Consider the following 24,679-nt stretch of genomic DNA (forward strand, 5'->3'; position numbering starts at 1 on the left):
GGTGGACTGGAGAGCTTGCTGATCTGACAGAAGATCCGCTCTAGAAAACTGACATACAGTGCAAAGGAAGTGACAAGGCTAAAAATAGGACGACCCTTTTAGGGACAGCTAGCCCTTGCTGAGCATCAAGCCTACTGTAAAATATATCCCAAGTGCATCCCTATCCATGGTTTCAAAACTGGTCTCCTAGCTTGGCTTCAGTACAAAACCTTGAAGCAACTTCATAGCTTAAGTGACAGCAAGGTCTTGGGATCAACATGACTACATGTATGTCCCACTCGGTTTGAGGTGTCACAAAACAAATGTGGAGCTTGTAAAGCTGCTGGTAATACCTCTGGGCTCTGCCTGTTCCCCCCAAGCTGTGCTTGCACAACGTTCATAGGGTCATCCTACTATGCTGAATGCAGATTTGATTCATCTTAAAAGAAAAAAAACAACCAAACTCTTTACAATATTTTAAGCATGTTCCCTGCTTTGCTTTATAGTATAGTTGTATAACCAGTTGCACAAGCACTAATGAGAAGGAAGCACGCTACAGGGAAGGGCAAGAGCCTTAAAAAAAACCCCTCAACACAACCCCAGAACATCCACTTTGTTGAAGATTATGGAATAAATGGCCTCTTTTTGTATTAGCTAAAAATTGCTCAGCTTAAACCAAAATTACCTCCGATAATTTTCTTCTCAAAAATATTTATTGCCACTAGAAGCATGGTAGCACACAGCTCTGCAGGCTAAGTCCTTTTCCTACGAATTTGGTGCTTAAGTCTACCCATTCCTGTTACTCCTGTCATACACAACTTCATGCACCTGTAAGGCCTGCCTACTGCTGCTGCTACAGGTCCTACCATTCCCCCCTCACCAACGCACATCCTCAGAGAGTAGATTGTTCTCTGTACCAAGTAAAAACCACAATAAATCATATAAAGGACATTCCTGATTATAAAATACATAGAGCTGAAGCTGTAGAAACACTAAAGTAGGGTAAGTGTTTTGGACATGAGGTTCTTTGGGAAAAGAGCCGCCTCTTCCAATACTCTGCAAAGCACGTAACAAAATACTTGTGTACTTCCCACAGAGCAGGCACCACGATACTTGTCTTTTTTTTTCCCCTGCCTTCTTCTTTTCCTTGTAATTAAAATGTTTATGTGCGACTAGTTTCAAATAACTGATACCCTAGCTTTATAGGCTTCAAATGTTAATCAGTAAGATCAGAGAGAGCAGCATTTAGCAGGATTAAACACACAAGGTTTAGGAATAATCTGTTTTTCCCTTCCCTCTCAACAAGAAAAAAAAAATCCCACACAGAAGCCAGCCTTCTCTTCATCTGTCTTCTGCAAAGAAAGACGTCTCTTCAATTCTAGTTGTCCTCTTACTTCAAGTTGTGGCAGGTAAAACGAGTAGATCCTCATATCTGCTACCCCAGCTGAAGTACAGTCTTGTGTTCTGCAAACACTCCTAAAATTCCTGAATGGTATGGGAAGGATCCCTCCCAAATGCTAACGCTGAAGCAGGAGAGACCACCCAAACAGCATTCTGCTTCAGCTGCAGCACCAAACCAGATGCAGTTTGAACCATACTGATGCCAGCTTCGAAAATGCTTCTCAAAGAGAAAAAAAGAGCATATAGTGTAAGCTACTCTCTTCACTGTCAAAGATCAACACACTGACAGATTTCAGCTGACACTCACCTCCAAGGATGAACCCAATTTTTAACTAGTGATTAAAATATTCCCTCCTCTATCATAATCACCTTTATAATGAAGCAGTTCAGCATTGATTTAAGTAGCACCAGTACTAATGGTCATTTTTCCTTTGTGCTAATGAAGCAAGAAAAAACTGCAAAAATGGTAATTGGTGCTGCTTAAACATATAAAGCTTCATGCCAGGCACAAATAAAAGCAAGATACAAAGCTGTGTAGACAAAAGTGCATTTCATTTTAGAGCATGTACTGGTACAGATATCTGATACCACCTGTATCACCATATGAAGAGGCATGTTGGTACAAAAAACGATAAATAGGAAATGCATTCCTCTACAGGCTTATCAAAACAAACGTCAAATAAAGGCCGAAGAGCAGAGCTCTGTTGAATCTTGCTGCAGAAGTTACCAAAGCACTGGCTGTGTTCAAGGACACTGCTTCATAGCGGAATTTGCAGAGAGATAGCTGCTCAGGTGTCCTGCTGGAAGCAGGACACTACTCAGGGTATAAAGCAGTACACTCACAAATTAATAGCAAGTTACAGAACAGTCCTGTTTTCTTTTTACTCTGTTGCTCTCTCCCCAAAGGCCCCAATTTACATTCACTGAGCAGTCATTTGTAGCTGCTTTAAGGCATTACCATGTCCCAGCAACTTGCTATGGAGCCAAGAAGAACTGGCAGATTTGAATAGGGGCCTCAGTCATTACAGTTCAGCCCAGCTTGCTGGTTGCAGTCAGACATGTCATTTCATCTACAGCTCACCCTGGCTAAAACACTACAGCTGGTTCAGATTTGCCAGCATAGCTACATGTGTAGTTACACTCTGACCCAGTTTCATCAGAATGCTTTGAGTTAAAAAAGTGAATATGGTTAAGGACCAACTATGCAAGCAGATCTGTAAGGGCAGTGACCTCTTTGTTCCTGTAGCAGCAGAACACACAGCTGCTGCATTTTTCAAAACACAGGAGTTATCCAACTTCCTCAGCACCAAGAGAATCCATGCATTTTAAAGCTTTCAATTCATTCCAGTAGGCCTCCAGTTTTCCTCCTGCTCACAACTAAATACAGTTTTAAGTTGCAGTTTGAACTACTGAAGTAGAATTTATATAATGACTTCATAACAAAAACAAAATATTCAAACTAGTGACCGAAGACTTACATAATATGTTCTCTCAACTCACTTGACAAGTCGTCCAATATCTGCTTATGTTCCAGCCTATTCCTGTTGAACAGCTTTTTTATTTTTGTTTCATGCATAGACTTTTTTTAGGCTAAAATCAAGCACTTATATTAGACACTCCTAGCAGAAACTTCACAAAAGGTGGACAGAGTTACAGAAGTCTTTTCTTCACTTCTAATTCTAAGTAGTCAGCAAGTTTAAATCCTTCAGTACAAGAATTAAAATATAAATAAAATTTGGACCCTCAGGAAAGCTACATTCCCTGTACAGTGTAAATCCCGTATTTAACATGGCAGAAAAACTGCAAAAGAATCACACTGGTGGAAAACAAGAAGAGCCACACACGAGAGAAAGTGCAATCTTGGAAGAGGCAGATAGACAGAAAAGGGAGAGTTGAGGTCTTAGGAAGGGAAGGAACATTAGCAACTTTCATAACTAATCTGAGCCAGAATATCATACTACCAATGGTACATCATTATACAACCCAGGAACACTTGGTATAGACAAAGCCTCTAGTGTTAAAGCGTGTATATTGCTAACTCCAGCTGTCTGCTCTTGTACTCAAGGTTGCACGAGGAACAAGAGAACATGTCACTACAACCTCTTCACTCTTACTAGGCAAGAACAAGGACACACAGATTCTATACTGCTATCAAGAAGATCACTGATAATGAGGATTCAGCCTTCTATGCTTATCTGCATGCACTATTAATAGATGTTACTCTGAAACTGTAATTACTACTTGTGGCCACGATCAGCCTTTGCAAAGTACGGATTACTAGAACCAAAGATTAACTGCTGTAAAACAGGGTACCTCAGAAACTCTCATTCACCTCATGCAAATGCATCAAATTACTTGCAGTGACTACTTAAAGTCTACAAACAAAAACCAGAACTATAAGCAAGTTTTTATTATTTAATTTCCAAACTTTTTAGGATAGTCACCATACCAAATAAAGGGGCAATTCCATGAAGTTCACTACTCTACTGAAGATTAATCCTAAAAAAATAACGAGCAATGTAACAGGTACATTTTAGTGACTAGTAGGAGGAATCACATTTTGTTTACGTGGGATTTCAAAGAGGCAGAGTACAGACAAAAGGAGCTTCATGAAAGTGTTGGAATTCCAGAAAGCTGCTACACTGAGCTACCGGCTCTCGCTACGTAATGGTGGGGTTTTTGTGGGAATGACCACTACTTTATGCTGGAGCATCTGGTAACCGCTGCGGCGCCTAAAAGACTAAACACAGCACTCTGTATAAAGCCTTCAAGAATTTTCCTCCTATTTATCATGTATTTCAGTTTGAGCCTAAAGCAGCAAAATATAACTCAAGATGCCAAGGATTACCCTTGTTAGTACATTTAAGCATGTACATTCTGACTTCTTAGTTGTTGAAGACTAACACTGCAGCACCACTAGAATTAGACCCTTGCATATGACAGCATTCAAACTTTGTGAAATTCAAACAAACATCATTTTTTTTCTCTGACTTTGAAAACTTAATAGCCTCTTATTTACTTCTTATTCCCCAGCAGTGCAATACATTTGTAGGCAACCCCAGTTAATCCAAGAAACTCCAGCCCAGAGAAGTACGGAGATGCTTTCAGAAAGAGCACCAGTAGCGTGTTCTAAGTTTGCCTCTCCGTGATGACTATCAGAAAATCTAAACTGACAAAGCTGCCTTTTTGGAGAGGTCAACCTGCACACAAGTGAAAAAAACAAAACAAAACCCACACACACACCACAAAAGTCACTTCTTGGATTCAAGAGAAAAAACAGCAAATAACCCTTGGAGCTGGACACGCTTGTTTACAGCAAGACACAACAGGGACCTTCAATAAAGACAACGAGTTAAACATTAAAAGCACTGAGAGCAACACAGTAACTATAGTTGTTCTGTACAAAGTGAAGACAATTTTGGAGTGAATTACAGACCAAGAAAAGCGAACATGAAAAAAGAGCATGTCGCATGTTTCATGAAGCTGTTTTTGTACTAGTATCTCTGGGAGAGTCATGGTGAGAGAAGTCCAAGAGGCATATCTGAGGAATGCAGAGAGGACGCTGGCCAGCCACCCCACTGGTCATGCTGTCCTATCCAAAGCACTGTATGTCCATACACAAGCCAGAGAAGAGACCAAAGCATTTTTCTCCCAAAATGCAAGGTTGTACTTACTCAGTTTAGCCTACCCAGATCACCCAAGATTTAAGGCTAGAGGCAGGCAAGCTCAGCGGGTCCATTTTTGGAAGATGGCTGTCTCTATGACAATACTGCCACAGAAACCTTACACGAAGTTACACTTGTGATGGAACATGCAACTACTAATAAAAGAGCATACTTCTAGGTAGTGCTTGCTGTGGCATCTCTGCTCAAGAGGAATAAAAATTCAGGAGTTAGACCCATTAGAAAAATCAAACCATCTCAGTAATTGCTTGTCAGCAGTCTGCTACATCAACTCGCACAAACCACAGCTTCCATCACGTGCAGCTGAACCGGGGTCAAGCTGCGCTAGCTGCAGATACTGCTTGAGGAGCCCTTTTCTTTCCTCTAGAGTTTGTGCTGATAGCTGTACTTTGGCATTAAGGTGCCTAAGCCAAAGACTGCACGAATCATCAAGTTGCTCTCCGTACTTCTACACAGCCCTATAAATTTAGAGTTTACTTGAAATCTGTCAGATTACAGAAATGCCTTCTTTCAAAATGCTCGATAAAAGATAAGGAAGCTACTCTGAAACAGACAAGGCAAGGCTACATTCTGCTGTCTTTGGCATCATACGTTGAAGTCGGCCATTTCAGAAATCAGAGGCTGGGTAAAATTAGCATCAGGAGAGTCTAAAATTCTCTACATTCCCTTAAGATACTAGACCAAAGTTTAAGGGATGCAGAAGGAGGGCAACTCCATAAACTGGTTTTGATGCTGTATTTTAAAACAGGTTCGGCTTTACAAACTGATGAAAAATAATCTGTAAGAAGTATTCGAACACTTACAAGATTACACATATAATTACTGAAAGAATAGATACAGATTCAGTAATCGCTTCTTTTGAGCTTCAGTGAATAAGTAATCTTCACTCAATACAGCATGTTTCACTTATTTTAAGCATATCAAACCCAGAAGAGATAAAAGCCGCTTTAACACGAGTTCCCAAAATAGACAGCTTCTTGTTAACAAAACACCTGTTGCTGAGAACTGACAGTAAGCACAAAACACATTATAATTTGTTTTTGTAAACAGCACTATGTAGAATTTTAATTAGCTCATAATGCTACAGTTCTACATGGGGCTAATGCTAAGGGAGGTCCTGCTCTAATATCAGGGTTCCTAGCTGTTAATAAATAAAACGATCCTCATCATCATTTCTGGCTAGGGCATCTTGAATTCAACTTAACTTCCAAGAACATTGTGACTATCATGCATGATGTGTTGCTCTATTTAGAATTATGCACTATGTCTAATTTAAGTGTTCAAAATTATACAATACCCTTACTGTGGTTTGACAGGGAACTCAACCTAAAGCTAAAGCCTGACCAAAGAAAGAGGGCATTTAAGGACAAGTTTTCGGCAGAAGAGGTGTAAGTACGATGTTCCCTGTGGCAAAGCTGCATTCCTCATCTTTTGCAACGCACTTAAATTTAGCCAAGAGACTCAAAGGTGCTACTTTGTTTTAACCCTAATGCTATTCTAGGAGGTTTTGTTGGTTTGTTTTGGTTTGTTTTTTTTTTTTTTCCCTTAATTATTATTTCAATCACTGGGGAAGCCAGGTTACATGATCCCAAACAAGTTACTGGATGTCTAAATACTAAAACATATCACCCTGCACAAAGCATAGGAAAAATATTATACAGTTGATCAGCAGCCACCATGCTGGGCAACTGATATTTATCCATAACTTTAATATACTGTCAAGTTTCACTGAAGACACAAATATACCAGCTGGTCACACTATGGAGTTCTGCATCTTTCCTTAGTTTCCTCTCAACTGTCACCTTACACTGCCTGAAACACTGCAATGTGTAAACACCCAAGTGCAACCAACATACACGCATCCAATACATATTTACATGCAACCAGTGCAATGGTTTCACGATACAGGTAATTTGGTGCTTTAGATACTCCCGCCACAGTGTTGCTAGGCCAGGAACAGATCTACCTTGAAGGCTTCATTCTTCAAGAGCTTGGATTGGTTCTTGTATCTGGTTTATGGTTCAGCTCTACAGCTCTGTACCAGAAGAGTCAAGGTTAACAGTGCGCTGCAGGAGGAAGGTGAAAACTACCTAGTTAGTATCAGAACTCAACTCTAAGGCATAGCCTCACTCATAGTATAAGCCAAGGAAAAATGTATGCATCTCCAAGAGGTCAGAGTGAAAACTGAGTTGCCTTGTGTCAGCCTTAACTATCCAAGATAGTGTCAGATTAATAGATAAGGGGCTAAGGAATGATCAGAAATGTGCAGGGTGAGACACTCTCCTTTCTGAAGGTTTCTAAAACTACACCACTTGCTCAGATGGAGAGGTCATTACACTGTCTAGGAAAAGCTTAAAAACTATTGGAAGAAACTTGATTGAGGACAACTGGCATTTTTCCCACTGCCATCATGGAACAGAAAACAGGGGGGTTTTTTATACTTCTTTCCTAAGCCCATACAGAACAGACTGCATGTATTTCAGTTTCTCAACTGACGAGAAAGCCAGAGCTGACAGCTTTCGAGTAAGAGTCTGCACTGCAAACATGGTGCTTTAATCACCAGGGCATCCTTTTTACCTACTAATACTCCAGGTACAACTCTAAACTGCCTTTCCGATAACCAAGTTTGCTATTCATTCTGTTTTCAGACAAGATTCAGCTATGTAAGCAAGCATTTCTAGTACAGTGTCTCCCCCACTTACTGTCCAGAACACTTAGATCAGCAAGTTAAGAGCACAATAGCCTAAAAATAGCATGGCTGGATGCCACTGTCTCCCCATTTATTACGATAGTACCTTTGTACAGAGTTCTTTCTACAATTCTACATAGAAAAATACAGCCATACATGGCTTTAAGGGAGGGACTTGTATCCAAAAGGGCCAGGCTGTTAAGTAGCACCATGGGATTCCCCCTTTTCCCTCAAGCCACATAAACAGAAATTTGCATTTGTAGCAGCATTTTGAACAATAACTCTTTAAGTACATCTGATTTCTCTTTTTATCCTCTTGCCATAATGATCGTATTCTGCCAGAGGACAGATCGACACATGACAGAGTAACAGCACTTTCTAGAGAAAGGAAAATTCATGATATAAAGGAGAAGTAGACAAACATAGAAAATGCAAGCCAGACCTCTTCTCAATTATTTTGCTTGGCATATTAAAGCCTGTATCACACTTTAGAACGGATGAAGAGGGAACAAAATCTGTTCACAAGACATTGAACCTCAACTGTCAGCAAGGTGCGGCTCTCTATCACAATGCTCATTCCCTTCCATTCACAAACACCGGCCAACGGGGCTTCTATCAGGAAACAATGGAAAAAGAGCACAATATATTCCCTTGTATTATTGTATAAGGTCAGAAACGAGAGGGAGATCAGCAAGACTAATGCCCTTCAGCTTGGCCTAAAGATGCCTTCACAGGCAACACAGTTTCAGCTGCCACATTACACTAGGCTAATTCCACAAGTAGGATGTCCTAGCTATAGCTTGAAAAAACAAAAAGCCCAATGCCCTAACACTGTCTCCCAGAAATCTTGTGTCTCACACTCCTTTTGTGAGGACAAAAACCCCCACGCTACTGTTGAAGAATATTTGTATCCCTTACATTAAAAAAAAAATCACTAATTTTAACCCATAACCCTGGGTTTCAAGAGAAGTCTTCACCATTTTAACAACTAACTTGATGCTGCTTAAGTAAACCCAGCAACACTGCAATGCCCATTTTACACTGTATATGCCACCCTGTGCAAGTTCAGCAGATAGAGCTATCAGGCCATACAAAGAAGTTTCAATGAATTCTTCATCTCAGGCCTTGACAGTCTGAGAAATTACGGTGTCAGAGCTGCAGCAAGGACAGAGGTATTCCTCAAGGCAGGCTGATATTTCAAGCATTCTAATTGTGCAATGGGGGATCTGAGGTAGAAGATAGAAGGATAAGGAGGCAGCAACTAATCAGGGATTTATTTATATACAGAATGATAGGTATAAACTTAAGACCACGGGTCACAGTCACATTATGACTTTGCAGAATAACAAGCTAAGTCTTGCAGTAAGAGAGACCACAGGTAACAGTCAAAAGTCTGACAGACACTAAGTTAGAGAAAAGCAAATGCAGGAAGGCAACACAATCAACTAAGTAACCAGAGTGTGAAATTACATTTTTTGTTGTCGTTTTCAAAAAAAATTTTTAAAGCCAGTCAAGTACTTCCCTGCTATGCATAGGAGTTTTAAATCGCAATCAAAGCACTAAGTCAAGTTTGACTAGACTTATTAGGAAGGGGGAAAAAAAAAAAAAAAAAAAAATCATGCACAGCTGCCAGGCCAGTCCACAACAAATCAAATACTCCTTGATCTCAGCACTGGTCTCAACCCCTGCATGGTTTGTCACATTCAGCTGACAATTTGTTTGTTATGTAACTAATAATACACTTACCTTGACCTATTGTTACTAATGCTGCCTTCCTCCTCTCCCAGGATACTTTAAACAAATCCTGTTGATATTCAAAACAATCCTATTGAGCAATTCTAAAGTCTCTTCCCTAAAAAGTGTTCCAGGTAAGTCCTTCCATATTGCCACAGTTGGTTTTTTTTTTTTCTTTTTTTGCAAGTTAGTAATCAAATCTTTTTGGTATCATAAAACACTAATTACTTTTCTAGTTACTTTTCACCAGGACAATAAAATTTGTTTGATAACTAGTTCTAATTAATACCTACAAGATCACTTTATTCACAGACTTAACACCAATATCCAACAGTATGTCATACTAGCCTGATATTTGGATAGCATAATCCCAACACAAGAAGTCTGAAGTTCACTTAGAAAACACTCCTGTATCAGCAACAAAAGCCACCTTGTAAGCTTCTTACCCGATTCTGAAGGAGCTAGGCAGGAAGAACAATATCCAAATGTTTCAGTTTAACACTCAAAACACAGCCACTTCTTTTGCCCCTACCTTGATAATGGTGCAGATTCCAATGCAAGGTCATTCTGTTACACAGAAAACATTCTGCTACATGAAAACATCGCATTGCATTAAGGCCTCGATTCTACATATAATTTTAGAAAGACATCTTAATTCAAACAGGGGGTAGTAGAGAAATAATGTTATCCTTTGCAGTCTCGTATCTCCCCTGCCACCCCATCCTCACAAACAGCACGATCAACAACTCATTAAATGTTTTCTTCTGACAGTCTAACTCAAAGATAGCCTTTTGCATAAAAAGGCATGAATATGCCCAATTTAGGTACAGAAATTCTACATTTCTGCCTGCAGAATTGGTGGTTCTCTCCCTTGCCCCTCACCTCCAAATATAATTCAAAATCTTAAGTGGAAAATATCTGCCTTCCCCATGCAATATTCTTTCATCAGCCCAATTACATTCAATGGCACACACACAAAAACTCTCTAGCCTCCCACCTTGTTCAAACTAATGGTGAAAACTTCAGTCCTTATTTAAAAGACAAACACATCCAATGCAAGACATTTAAACAAGCTGAAAGCACCTCACTTCTGTCCTCAAAAACACTGCTATTAAGCTCCCATTCCAATTTGATTATTAAGTTCATATTTGTTTCCCTAATCCTTCACATAGATAAAGGTGCATTAGCATCATGAATCACAGGACACACCAGTGCAGTGTTGTCTTAAACCCTGGGCTAGTTAAACTGTTCAGGTGGTTGCCGGGGCCTGCCAAGTCAGCCACACTGTTTATACTTTAGTTCTCCAGATACAGGATTATTATGTTTCAGACTGACAAATACCATATCCTGAAGGTTAGAGTCCTGTGATACAAATACATCCTGACAGGGCAGGACAGCTGAGCAGGGGTGGTCTTCAGCGTGGAGACAGTTTCGGCTTCTGCAAGATCGCTGAACCATTAAGTTAAAGGAAGAGCTGTGCATTTAATAAAACTGCTGCTTAAAAAGGAGCTATTTTTAGGAAATACTCAAATGCAAGTGTTCATTTGTCTAATACTCAAAAGATTGTCTTACATTGATCTAAATGGAGCAGAAGATGGATCAAGTTAGAATTTAACTCGGTTTATCTTTTAATGCATAATTTAATATCTAAAAAAGTTACTTTTCAAATGAAAAAAAAAACCTCAGCTTCTGTCAACAACTGGAGAACAAGCAAGAAAACACAACTTGATCGAGGAGAAACAATTTTTGCACTGTCAAAGCTTTGGCTTTGCTAATCTCTATTTAGCTCAAAAGCCCTATAAACACAATTGAAAGAAGGGATCTGTTAAAAATATATCACCCCACCCCTTCAATTAAGGGCTGAGAAGCTTATGACACATCTGAGACATCCAACAAGAACAGGGAAGAAGGACTTAATGTTCCTGATATTTCTAAAGGTAAAAAAAAATAAGCAGGTTTAAAAATCCCAAATGTTTCATGCCTCTGTTAAATGGATTTTAAAGCAAGAACAGATCCAAGTTATTTTTATTCCTTTGTAGGTCATGTGTAATTAACTGCTTATTTTCACAAAACCTTATTACAGTGTAAACATCACTGGCCAGATCATCTGCCCCACCCAGACTGAGCTCCACACCACAGGAGGCCAACTATCTCCGTGAGAAGTCCTTGTATCTGCACCAGAGGGCTGTCCTTCCAGTACCAATCTTCCCTGCAACAGCAAGGCTGAAACGGTCAACAGCTCCTGAGCTCACCCTTCACCACGTCTTTCCAAGAAACTGCAAGCAAACTAGTTAACAGGCCTAACTCCACATCTAAAACTATGGGCAGATGTCCCTTTCTGGATATAGCTGAAACTCTCTAAAATGACATTATTCCTCTCCCCCACTCCCTTTTGCCTTGAGCACACAGCAATTAGCAGAAATTATCACTACACCATTTGGGAAATAGGGGGAGGAAGAGGAGGGGAAAAGAGCCAGTTGGGTTGGTTCAAGCCACTAATTTAAAACAATTTAAGCTAGCCTAGTTGACTTTGCCTCCAGTGCTCACACGACCCACTCTGCTGGAAGACAGGCAGGAGGCCGCTGTGCGTAGCAGAGGGCACTCACAAGCAGGGATCTGAAGCCCATGTCACTGTTTGCAGGACAGATGTCTGCCCTCCCTAAGGCTCCGGGCACATTTTACAGAGGTCATCCCATGGGAGGCATGCAGCCTTCTCCAAGTAGTATTAAACAGAACCAGAGTGCAGGGTCACCATCCCGGCACATGGTGGGCCACCCACTTCATGACACTGGGAAGTGCCACCAGCAGCCAGTGGACCATAGAGCACAGATCCCCTCTGCCTCATAAACAGGCGAGATAAAATTTGGTCCTGCATTTTGTACACAGGTTTACAATCACTTTTAAGAATCTCCTATTCACATCAGAGATGTATATTCCGTCCTGGCACAAGAAGCAGACACATAAATCCCACAGCACACAACACATTCACAGCGTTTAAGATCTGCAGATGGAGCATGTGCAGGAGAAGGTTTTATGAACAAGAAGTGCTGGAACAACCAATCGTCATGCGGGGACAACACGGGTCCTGCCAGCAACGGCTTTGAATGCAGGCAAGAAACATTTGCTGTAGCCTGAATACAGAAGTTGTACAGCTGTGCCAGCAAAGTGGTATGTTTATCCTTTAGGGCAGATCTGCTTTCTACAAACAGCCTGCATTAGAATTGTATACATGTGGTGAGAGAGTTGAGCATTTCACTTCTGTGTTGAATACATCGGGAAAATTGGTCCCAGATAATACATATTTCCTAACTAAGTTGGGGGGCAGAGGGGACCCGAGAAGAATGGCTACTCAGTCGTCAAGCAATATGAACGAAGTTGCCTCATGTATTCAGCTTTTTTCCTGTTCTAAGCAAAACCAGCTTTTGGCTAAACATAGTATTTAATAGCACACAAATACTTAAGTTCACTTCCTTTTGTTTACGCAAGTCTAATACACACACTCATAAGTTTATAGAAATTACAGCGAACTACACTATTCTTCTTGCCCTCCCCTCAGACATCGGATCTAGCCACTCAGTCTAGGCCGAGCATCACTTGTAAGTTAAGAAACGAATCAAAATCCAGGTATTTAAACACTTACATATCCCGGTCTTAAATATCTCCCCCGATACATGAGATCTGGCCCACCTCTCGGCTAAAAGACCATATATAGTCACTGCTCATTCTAAAGTAGTATTTCCAGGGTTTAAGTACAGTCTAGAGCATTAAAAAATGCTATAAGCAGATAAAAACAGATAGCAAGTGATTCAGACCTATAAGCCACTGGAGCATGGCAAGATGCCAGTGTGTCAAGACACTCTGCCATATATATAAAAGCAATTCATTCCCAGTATTTTGGAAGAAAACAAAATGGCTCAATGTAAAACTGAAAGAATGAGGTATACTGTAATAATCACACTTGTTCACATTCAGTGAAGGTCTAAGCAACTGCTTTCCACCATCATCTGGAAGATTACTGTTCCATTTTCACATCCATTCTTCTATCATCTTGACTAATCATACAAAACCCACCCATCAAACTCCTTAGACTCAACAAGTATTAGGGCCACGGGTATTTCTTTCCAATTCCCACGAGCAGCTGTATATAGACACAAATGGTTTTTATAAAAAACAGGAAATATTTAGGGAAGTAAGAAAATATATTCACTATTCTGAAAGCATTGTTCTGTATGTGGCCTCATCTAACATACTTCTCAAAGATACAGAAAGGATGACAATTAAAAGAAAGTCTTCGTTCTCATTAGAAACTCCCTGCTTCCCAACTCTCCACTTCCTGCTCTCTTCCCTCTCACCCTATCCCATGCCACCCATGGCAAATGGGACTTTTCCCGTTCCTGAAGACCTTTCAGATGCAGAAAGTGTCACTAAAAATACCATATATAATAAACCTGGTGCAGAAACTGAAAACAATCTTCCCTCAAAGAAAACACCTGCTCTCATCAGGCAATACAGGATTCAGAAGAGATTCTAACCAATTCCGAAGAAAAAAAAAAAAATCTACCCCCCCCCTTTTTTTTTTGCTGAAAGGGTAGTAGCTGCCACACAGGGCAATAACACTTAATTTTCCTGCCTGTGTTTGTAATCAGAGCTCTGACAGACCCAGGTACTCTGCAAAACTGCTTAAAAAAGAAGAGAAAAATTGCAATGTTTTACATAATTTTTACATATCTTTGTTCTAAACGCTAAAGACCTGCGAGACATTCACCTCATCAAGAGCAAATATACAGACAACAGCACAGCAGTCTTCAGTGATACAACAAAAGACAATTTAAGACAAATGACTTAGAGCAAATGCTATCACTGAATAATCCCACAGCAGCTGTCAGAATTAGTTAGCTCAAATCTCATCAGAATCAGAGAAGTTAGAGTTAAAATCGAGCTCTCTTCCTGTAACATTGTGTAACTCCAAAACAGCAGCATTATCCTCGCTATTTTAGAATTAACATTTCTCCATAAGACGAGGTGGAACGACTCGATCCTTCCACGCAGAAAAACCCGGTGCAAGCCAACAGACGACAAAAGAAACTCGGTCAAGTTTGAGCCTCTCAACACCTTATTTCCTGTCTAAAGAGCCCTTTTGTTCTGCTTCCCTGCATAAATGTTAATATTCTGCCATCATTAGAAAGCGAAACAATGAAAAAAAGCCCCACGCACATGAACTTCACTGCCCCCGAGGGCGAAACAACGCCACACGACGCGATTAGAACCGGAAAATTCCTACCAACAAAATCTCCACAATTTTCTGTTTGCTTCACCCCAGATTAACTTCACTTGAAGCTGTACTTCGGCGCAACCTAGCCTGGACGCGGAGCCCCGCCTCCCCCGCTCCTATTGGTCCAGGCGAGGGAGCCCCGCCCCGCCGGCCAGGCTCCGCTCCCCGATTGGCGGAGCGGCGTATCCATTATTTAAAGAACTTTTTCCTTGATAGCAGGTTAGGCTGGGCAGGTTAGAACACCCTGGGCAAGCTGCTTCTTAAAGGGACAGGACCCCGCTGCCGGCTGTGACAAACGACAACCTTTGGCGACGCGTCGCCCCGGGCGAGCTCCAGCGAGCGCCCCTGCGGGCGGCAGCGGGCGACCAGCCCCCGGCGACCGGCCCCCGGGGCCTCCCGCCGGCCCCGACCCCTGCGGGGCACCGGCCCCTACCCAGCACGCTGCTCCCCCGCCGGATGGGCCGAGGGCGGAGGAGAGGAGAGCATCCGAGCGGGCTGGAAACGCTTCTCCCGCTGCAATTACACAACTGCCGCTTGCTCTACTTCCAGGATAAAATTAGCTGTGGGTTTTGAGCCCATCCACTCGTCGCGAGTGACTGGAGTTACCCTGGGAAGCCGGGCACGCTATATAAATTAGTAACCCCGGCTAAAAATACGTCGGGTTGCCAGATGCAGAGACTCTCCCAGCAGCGTGAAGCGTGAGTCAGCAGAAGGGGAGCTCCGCAGGAAGCGGCCGTCCCCATCGCACAAGGTACCACGGCCCTGCCAGAAACTTTCCGTGCGCATTCAGGCTTCACCTGACTGAACAAGTTCACCTTCTGACAGTCAACAGCGTTCCTCACCGCACAGCTTCCTCCTAACGCTAGGGAAAAACCCGTCGTTTGGATTAAAAGCGTTTCTTTTTCCTCAGTGTAAACGCTGATGCAGTTCCCTACCCATCTATCAAGTGAAAAGCCTGGAACACGCAAGAAGAGTAAAAACAAAACAAGGCTTAATAAATATTTCACAACCGCAGATACGACACCTCGTTTGAGAAAAACCTTGCCCCGTTCCAAACACGCAACACGGGGCAGAGCCAGAACGCAGCCAGCGTTGCTCCCTCCTGCACCCACAGAGGATCATCATAGTTACACAAGACTTACCTGGTTAGCAAGGTTGCCTTATATAAAGCATTTTCGTGTGTTTAGTGTAAAATAACTAAAAATATTAAGCTAGAGGAAGATTTAGTACTTGTCAGCGTAAGCACATGTGGGTTGTTTTTGTACTGTGCAGGGAAAAAAAGAGGAAAAACTCCTCCTGGTTCCTGGTTCTTACCAATTTCGTCTAGGCAGCCTGCCCCTACCTCACCTACCGCCTATACCACAAAACAGGTATCTGTTTTAACTTTCCTAATGCAGATTAAAGTCCAAGACAGTTCAGCATACTGCTTTACTGCAAATACCACCCAACATCAGGAAAGTATTTACAGCGAAGTACTTGCTTGAGCTGTGATACATACACCAAAAAGAGCATAAAACACACCTTCAGGAAGGACATTTAAGTCCTCAAAAAACAGTCCAATAGCACATTTTGTGTTACCTTCTATTTTAGAGCAATCTATCACGCCACAAATCCAAACAGGACTGAAAAGCAGCAATTCGTACGGTTTTAAGTTAGTAAGTATGAAACACTACAAGAACAGAATTAACAAGATTTACATAACTTCCCCTACAGAACCTAAAATATAAGCTGAAAGAACCAGACCTTAACCCTTGCACCTGAATTCAGTGCTCTGCAAGAGTCAGTACTGCTAGAGGTTAATTGGGTCCCCTGAGGATAACTTCGAGACCATACTTACATGACACTTTTTTGACCAAACGTTATCTAAGCAATCAAAACCAAGAATATAGTTCATGCAAATAAAACGTACCAGTAAAGTGTCCTCTAAGTATCTCAGTAACCAACCTTGGAAAGCTTCAATTTAGAGCCCATTAACTTTAGGCCCATAAAAACAACAGCAGAAGTCACAAATCTTATCAGCCACACTGCCTAGTGCTTGAAGAGGACATGACAACCCCAAAGTCAGTGTTATTGTTTGAGTACTTTCAAAAGGAGAGAAAAAAAACCACACACCACAGACATTACCCCAAAACTCTCCAGCTCTAAAGCTACCACAGAAGTCTAGCCACCTCACAACTGCAATGGTGATGAAAAAAATAACTTTTATCATGAAACACTCCACACTTGAGCTTATGCTTCTGTTACACAGGCAACTAGCAGCTCCTTATCGCTACGAGGGAGAAGTTTCATCCCTTTTTCTCCCCACCTTTCCCCTCCCAGTCATGCAGTCTGGCCCACTGCCGTAGCCCAGCTCTGGTGCTCATCAGACCCTTCCATCTGCCTCTGAGTCACTGATCTGGCAGAAGCTTGGCCAGCTTCTGATAAGCAAGAGCATGGCTTACCCAGAGCATAAGGGGAATGGCAAAGCAGATTCTGCTCCATTCAGCACTGTGAGCTCCTAGATTTGCTTACCTTACCTCATTTAAAACAAAAAAAACCCAACCAACCAAAAAAAAAACCCCAAAAACCAAACAAACAAAAAACCCACACACAACACAAAACTATGATACTAAGAATGCCTCAAGAGTAATTTGCTATTCTCACAGCAGTAAAAGATCCCCAAAAAGTCTGTGAAGTGGGCTGTCGAAACTGGGTTCACACCTGACCCTACCTCACTGGACGAGAAATCATGGGGAAACACATCTCTACCTAGATGTTGGGAATCCAGACATAAAAAAATTGCTATTCAAGTTATTATCCCATGCTGAAGGAGATCTAGTGAAACTAGACATTAAAAAGCCTAATTTATAAGCTCAGTTTCTGCACATAAGCCACCTATTTTTCCCTGTAAACACACACACACACATTTTGGAGAAAATGCAGAGGCATCATTTTAAGGTCCAGGCTCAAGTTATGCCTTTGCTCCTCTTACAATATCTGTAGCAATGCAGAAAAAAACAAAATAGCAGATTGCAGCTGCAAGTATATTAAACAGGGAAGCTTTGACAACAGTGTAAAAGATTCAGTTTGCTGCCACTGAACTTTGCACTGAGGACAGCAACAAGAGAAAGCACCTGACTCTCATTTGACTATTGTAATCGTGGAACAGCAAAAAGGCCATTTGTTCTGTAATCTTACACATACAGAAGACAGCAAGTTTGGAGGACTTGACAGCTCAAGAGATCAAGAACAGAGCCTTTCATCTTTAAGTCACCAGTTTAAACAGAGACCAGAATAGTAGCGATCAAAAGCTACAAGTGATGGCTGTTCAGGGATTAGATGAAGAGATGGTTACTTGCTGCCCAGTTCCCAGCAGATCAGTGTGAATCACAAGAGCTTTCTTCACAATTTTGCACCTGTTTTTCACAGTCTTGAATACATTATACCTCCTGGATTCTCTACACATTAATAAGTAGCAAAGCGACTGAACTGCGGCATACACATACTGAACTTGCACTGTAGAAAAGGACTTTACCCTCTGGTTGTCAATTATGTCAGCACTACAGCATGTGCTGAATTTTTATTTATTAAACAATTACAGCTGCCTTTTAGCTTTTTTATTATTAGAGACAGCTTTAAAAGTAATATTTACCTTCCCATTCCTTTCTCACCCTCAGATGCTGCAATCCGCTTTATAAACAATAGTTCTCATAACCTTGCTGTATAAGATATTTTTGCAAATATATCACTTTTAACAGTACATTAGTATAGGAATTTCAGAACTTTGGCATTTGAGAAATGATTTTGTGACATTAGTAATCATTTTTTATCAAAACTAAACAACATGAACTTCATGAGGGCCATGTCTATGTAAGGACAGGGGCGAGGGAATAATTCCCCATGCGATGAAAGAAACATTCCTTTTCATATTCTTATAGATTCTTCAATACATCTGTGTGCAGCCTCTAGAAAGTCAACTAGCAATAGCTCCTTTCCAACCTGACTTTAGTTTTAAAAGTCTGCAAAAGTACCTGGAATTTCCAGGCAGGATAAGCAAGATGAAAACAAGTTCAGAGTGTATGTTGACTGAAGGTTCATTGTCCTGGTACGACCACCACTACCAAAAACAAACTTCTACACAACCCCAGCAACACATAGTTGCATAGTTCTTAGTAGCATATTACTTCCCGAGAACCAAGTTGCTGATGAAAAGCCAAGGTCCTAGAAACTTCAGTATCCTTAGGAGTAACGAAGGAGGCCCTCATATACAAGGAATTCAACTTGCTATTCCAGGAGTCTAGAGAGCAACATACCAGACTGATGAGACTTCAGTAGTCTTGAAGAACTTTGAGATTTCTCTTGCTGCTTTCAATCCAAGATGTACTGCTGCACTGCAATAATCAAATCTGGAAACAACAAAAAGGTGCATGTGGTAAATACTGGGTCTTCATCAGAAAGAACTGGTTAGCTGTCTGGACAGCAGTACAGATGCACCAGAGAAACACATTCCCCTAGAAGTTTTAGCAGCTATCTCAAACCACCCAAACCTTAGCTACCTTCACAACTTATTGAAGTTCATCTACATGTTAAATTCCAACTGCTTCCTTCTATGTAGGGCATAAGCCATTAAGACAATTGCTTCCCCCTCCTCCCCTGCTATCACCTGGCCTATAAACCTGCACATCCATAACAGGTCTACATCACTCTCAGCAGTTGCCATGTTGGTTTGGATTTGATTTTTGGGTTTGGTTGTTTTTTGTCGTTTTGTTTGGGGTTTTTTTTTGGGGGGGTGGGGGGGTGGGGGGGGGGTGTTTTGTTTTTAAATCGTGACATGGAATTATATCTTGTACAGCTGCACTACCGAGGCCTCCAGTAATAGATGGCCACATCCCTCGCTTCAGTCAGAGTCCTTGAGAAAGGATCCAGACATTTTAAAAAACTTTTCCTTGGCATCAGATATCTCTTGGGTGAAAAAAAACTGCAGTATACTAGTTTCCATTGAATTCAGCATGCTCCAAGCACATTTACATGTAATCTATAATACTCTCCATAGCTTAAATCAAGTATCTTGAATGCAAGTCATAGCCCATTCAGTATTTAAAAAAAAAAATATATATATATAGGTGCATAGCTATTAGCTGCCAAGAAAATGGAGCCAGAAGTTTGTATACTTGCAATTCTCTCAGAAATCAGACTGATTAATATAGCTGTTACAAAAGGACACACTTTCACAGAAACAGGGATTACCTTTATCAGTAACCATGGCAACTTTTCAGTAGTTTGTGTTAATGCTACTCTCCTTCCGATAACTTGCCACTATCTCTTTCAAGCTGTTTGTATAAGGTTTTGAATGTGCCATCTGAGTCCATAAAGTAACAAGAAGTTGAAATGTAAACTTACATTCTTAGACTCTTAAAAGTACACTCTTAAAGATATATCATGTAACAATGTTGCTCATTTTTGCCATAAATTCATGATTAGTTGAGAAGTAAATTTAGCTTAATCTGTTATTATTTTAACATGATTCAGAGTTTTGTAAGACAAAAAATATTTTAAGAGGTATCCTATGAAATACATACAGGAGATAGAGGAGAAGGAATTCTTCACTACTGAAGGAAACTATCTGGAACGCAGGAAACCCAAGGAGTTATGCCCCTGATGTGTCATAGACTTTGATATTCAGTATCATAAGGAACAAAAATCCTCCCAAAACACAGTTATTTTGGCCTGAACGAGTATATGACAAATCAGAAAAGAGCCAGTCCCCTTGTTCTAGGTTAGGTGATAATTAATACGAAAACAGGTGTAGGTACCTCAGCACTAGATAAACAAATCAGGCAGAACGCAAAGAGCAAAGCTATAAAAGTTAAAGGAGAGACAGGAAAGAGACTAAGGAAGGAATTGACATATTTGCTTCCTCAATTGTTGAGTTACCATCATCCCCAGTTCAGAAGAGGCTTAGCACTCTTTGAAAGAAATTATTTAAGATGACATCAGACAAAAAAAATCATTTGCTTGGAAGCAGGAAGCAGAAGAGAATAGTTTCTTCTTCATTTTTTTCCCCTAAAGTTCATAGGGCAGCTTACCAAGCTGCACCCCTCTCTCTTCAGTGTACACAGACAGTCTGACACAGTTAAGATGCAAGCACAGATCCTTAGAAGAATGAAAGAAACTCAGCACGCTGTTTACTCCCCGTAACTCTTATGCAATGACATCTATTATAGGACAAGCCTGGACAAACACCCAGGGAATGGACTTCCGAACACAACGGTGCGCTCCAAGCCAGTCCACGCAGGGGGAGAAGTAACCACCGTCGGTTTTGCCGAATGCCTCCACGTTACATCAGCACATTTGGTGGAAGCTTCTGTATTTCGTTGTTGTTGCCGTTGTTACTGGCAGTAAGATAGTTAGCACTTTTTTATTTTTTAAGATTCCCCCATCCTAACATCCTGTGGAAACAAGAGTGGATGTTCGCACCCCTTATCTATCGCTCCAGGCTTTTTGCAGAGCCTAGGAGTAAGATCGGTTAAATTTCAGAGGGTTCCTCGGTGAACACAAGAACAACAATAAAAAGAACTTTTCGTACAATAAAACACAACAGGATGACAAACCGTGTAGGCTTAAACCCTTGTTTAACTGGAAAGGTGCCACAACACAAACTGCACGTTGCTTCCTGAACACTCCTGTCCCCAGACCACCCAAAACCGCTGCACTGAACTCATCCGAGGAGCAGATAGGCACGCTGCGATAGCCCCCGGCCGCCCGGGCCCGGGGGAAGGCCCGGCACAGGGGCGACGGGGAAGCCCTCCCCCTTCCAGGGCACCGCCGCCAGTTCAAGTCCAAACCCCCCGGCCGCTGGGAGACCCGCCGGCCGGGGAGGCCGACCCCGCCAGCTCTGTCCCCGGCCTCTCCCAGCCGAACTAAAATAACTCCGGGGCCGAGGAAGGAGGGGAGCGGCGGCGGGGGCCGCCCGGCGCAGGGCTGGCGGCGCGCCGCGGGCCGGCAGGCTGCCTCTCCCCTTCCACCCAAGGACACGAGTACAAACACCTCTGCCCTGGGATGGCTCCTGCGCACGCAGCGAGGAGCTGCCCGGCGGGGGGGTGAGGGGAGGAGGAAGGAACGACCAAAAAAGGGAGAAAAAGAGCCCCGGGGCCCTGGGCCCGGCCCGGCCCCGCCGCCGCCCCGCAGCCCCAGGCCCGCCGGCTGCGGGGGTCGCGGGGGGGGGGGGGGGAAGGGGGGAACCCTCCCCTCAGCGCCCCCGCCGCTCCCCAGGGGCCGGCGGGCGGGCGGCCGCCGCCCCACCTGCCCCGCCGCAGAGCGGGGCCGCTACCCCCAGCCCGCCGTCCGCCGGTCCCGGCCCAGCCGCGCTCCCCTCACCTGCCTCCGGGCCCGCCGCGTCCCACCGCCGCCCGCCCGGCCCCGCTCGCTCCTCACCAAACTTTTTTTTTGCCTTTCTCCGTGTTTCGCTGCCCTCAGAGTGACGCGGGCGGGCGCTGATTGGCGGAGCCGAGGAAGGGAGGCCGCGAGGAGAAGGAGGAGGCGGTGCTACGGCCCGCGACTAATTATTACAAGGAGACGGCGGCGACGTGCACCACAGAATGCTATTTAAAGGGACAGCGGCCCGTCCCGTGCTTCCCCCCCCTAGCGAGTGACCTGCGGCGAACGCAGGGGTGGGAGCGGGGCAGCGGCCGCCAGCCCCGGGCAGGTTGAGCGGGCGAGCCCTGAGGCGGGCGGGAGGCCCGGCCGGCGCTGGGGGCTGTTCCCCTCAGTCTGGGGGACGGGGCCTGCGGCGGCCGTTGGGGGTCAGCCCCCGAGGAGATCGCCCCCTTAGACGGCGCAGTCTCTCGGCACGTCGTGGTCCACTCTCCTCCCCCCACCAAATAAATTCATTTCGCTGTAAAAACCCTGTGTAGCTGCGTACTGCTACTCCCTCTGCCCACGGGGGTGTTGTAAATCCATGAAGGAAAAGGTTTTTCTGTCAGAGCGGGCTTCGCTTGGGTGGGCTCAGGGCAGCTCTGGGGAGGTCTGCTCATCCCGCCGCCCGCTTGCTGGTCACCTGCTTTATATCCCCTCTAAAAAGTCATCTGCAGATCTTGAATCTCTCGTTATCTGCAATATGTCACATGACTTGTTTCTGTTTTCTGGTTTTTTTTTTTTTCATGTGGGGCTCTGAGACAATACACCACAGCTTATTTTTACACTGACCCTTTTCACGTCGCACCCGCTATACACAGTCTCGCCTAATGTCACAGGCGGCTGTGAACTATACCATGAAGGAAGGTTTTAAAGGTGAGATATAAGGATGATGAGTGACTTGGCGGCTCAAAGCAAATAGGAAGGGAGGACAGGATTCCAGAGAGATGAAACAAGCCAAATAAAAGAGGAATTTTATCTGTGGACAGCGGACAGGAGCAGGCCAAGACTGGAGGAGCTGCCAGGAGGTGAGCCGAGTTTGGAGAGAGTTTTGGAGACAGAAAGAAAAGTGAGCAGTTTTGAGGCTCAAGGGAAGCGAGAGAAGCCGAGGATGGGTAAAATATGTTTCCATTTCCTAGGAGAACAGTGAACAGATTTTAAAATTTTTGGTCTTTTTTGAGCAGAGAAACTCAAGATTATCCTAAGGAAAGCATTGCAGGAGGACACATAAAGATTTCAGCAAAGATAAAGTCCAAGCAGGGATCTTCCATTGGTAAGAGCTCACTATGACCAGTGTTGTGAGCTGAGTAGGTAGATCCATAAACCTGGCAAAAGCACTTAATGGGAAGAAGGCCCCTAATTTTTTTGTTTTGAATATCTGAGCTTGGATCCACACCACCAGAAAATGCTGGTGCAACCAGCATGGAAGTGCTAACATAGCTTTACAGCTATTTTGGTACAGATTATTCACTCTTGGCTGCCTTCACTGATGCAATAAGTCTTCCAAATGCCAGGTTGCATGAACAGAAGATGACCTGCATTGCATGTGGGTATCACAGCATTCCCCACAACATTATTTGGAGAGCTTTCATGGTCTCAGCAGTAATCATAAGGAGCTGTGGGGAGTGATGATCACATTCCTCCAAGCCTCTCCACACTCATCTTTTTTTTATATGATTTTTTTAAACCTTAAATTCCCTTTGGTTCATCTCGGACTGCTTTCTTTGTGCCAGGTTGCATCTCATCATTAGAAATATAGATGCAGAATAGTCGGGTGGAACATTCACAGTGTCTGCTCAGAAAAAGGCCAACTGATTCTTTTGCAGTTGTGAGCAACCAGCACAACAGCTGGCAGTACAGCAGCGGGAATAAAAAGGGAAATGCAAACAGTGAACAAGACGGACACCTCCTGCCAGGAGTTATTGACCAGCAACACATGGTGGAACAAATGTTAAGTTATGGCATCAAATGTCAAGGGGGGGCAGCAGAACGTTCAGATGTGATCTTGCTCAAGTTGCGCATGATGCTTGTCAGTTTTCTCGTGCCAAAACGAGAAAACTCAGTTGCAATAATGCTGCAGTAAGTAGATTTCTTGAAGCATTCAGAACCAGTATGTTTGTGTCAGAAGCTGCCACAACTCAAAAGAGGCAAACAACTGGGAAATAGGGAACGCAAAGTTTTATGTCATCTGCAGAGAAAGAGCCAGTAGTCAAACTGTCTCCGAGGGAGAAAATTCATAAACAAGACGGCCAGGCTTATTCTTGGGGTAGAATAAAGGATGCAGTTAAAAATTAAATGTTCATCTTGATCCATTGTGAATGGAAGACATAATATCAAAGAAATAGCATTCAATTTTCTCGTTTGAGGACTTCACTACTGACAGGGTAAAAAACCTTGCTAAACTCAAGTAGGATAAGGGAAAGAAGGAAGTATATAATCAGAGAAACAACTGAGCTGTTAACCACCCAGAGAAGGGCATCCTTGACCCTGAGAAAGGGTCAGAAATCAGCTAAAGATGGGAAGCCAAAA

The 24,679-nt window shown here is 43.0% G+C and overlaps 1 protein-coding gene across 7 annotated transcripts in view; it reads right to left on the reverse strand.

Moving 5' to 3' along the window:
- The window catches only part of ZFAND6 (zinc finger AN1-type containing 6), a 38,478-nt gene extending 16,224 nt beyond the window's left edge, over window positions 1-22,254 (reverse strand). The window contains exons 1-3 of one of the 7 annotated variants that reach the window (XM_087744062.1): window positions 22,115-22,254; window positions 19,051-19,143; window positions 7,030-7,129 (exon numbers count right to left, since the gene is read on the reverse strand). In XM_087744062.1, coding sequence (XP_087600188.1) covers window positions 7,030-7,043 — 14 coding nt within the window. In that variant the 5' untranslated portion in view covers window positions 7,044-7,129; window positions 19,051-19,143; window positions 22,115-22,254. Of the gene's footprint in view, window positions 1-7,029; window positions 7,130-14,700; window positions 14,726-14,767; window positions 14,849-19,050; window positions 19,144-19,984; window positions 20,007-22,114 lie in introns of those variants that run through there. The other 6 variants (XM_087744064.1, XM_087744066.1, XM_087744065.1 and 3 more) reach the window with 6 other exon arrangements.
- Window positions 22,255-24,679: the final 2,425 nt, after the last annotated feature.

The sequence above is a fragment of the Nipponia nippon genome, unplaced genomic scaffold (genome assembly GCF_047370975.1).
Source record: "Nipponia nippon isolate SJK-2023a ecotype South Korea unplaced genomic scaffold, ASM4737097v1 scaffold_9, whole genome shotgun sequence".
Classification (NCBI taxonomy): Eukaryota; Metazoa; Chordata; class Aves; order Pelecaniformes; family Threskiornithidae; genus Nipponia; species Nipponia nippon.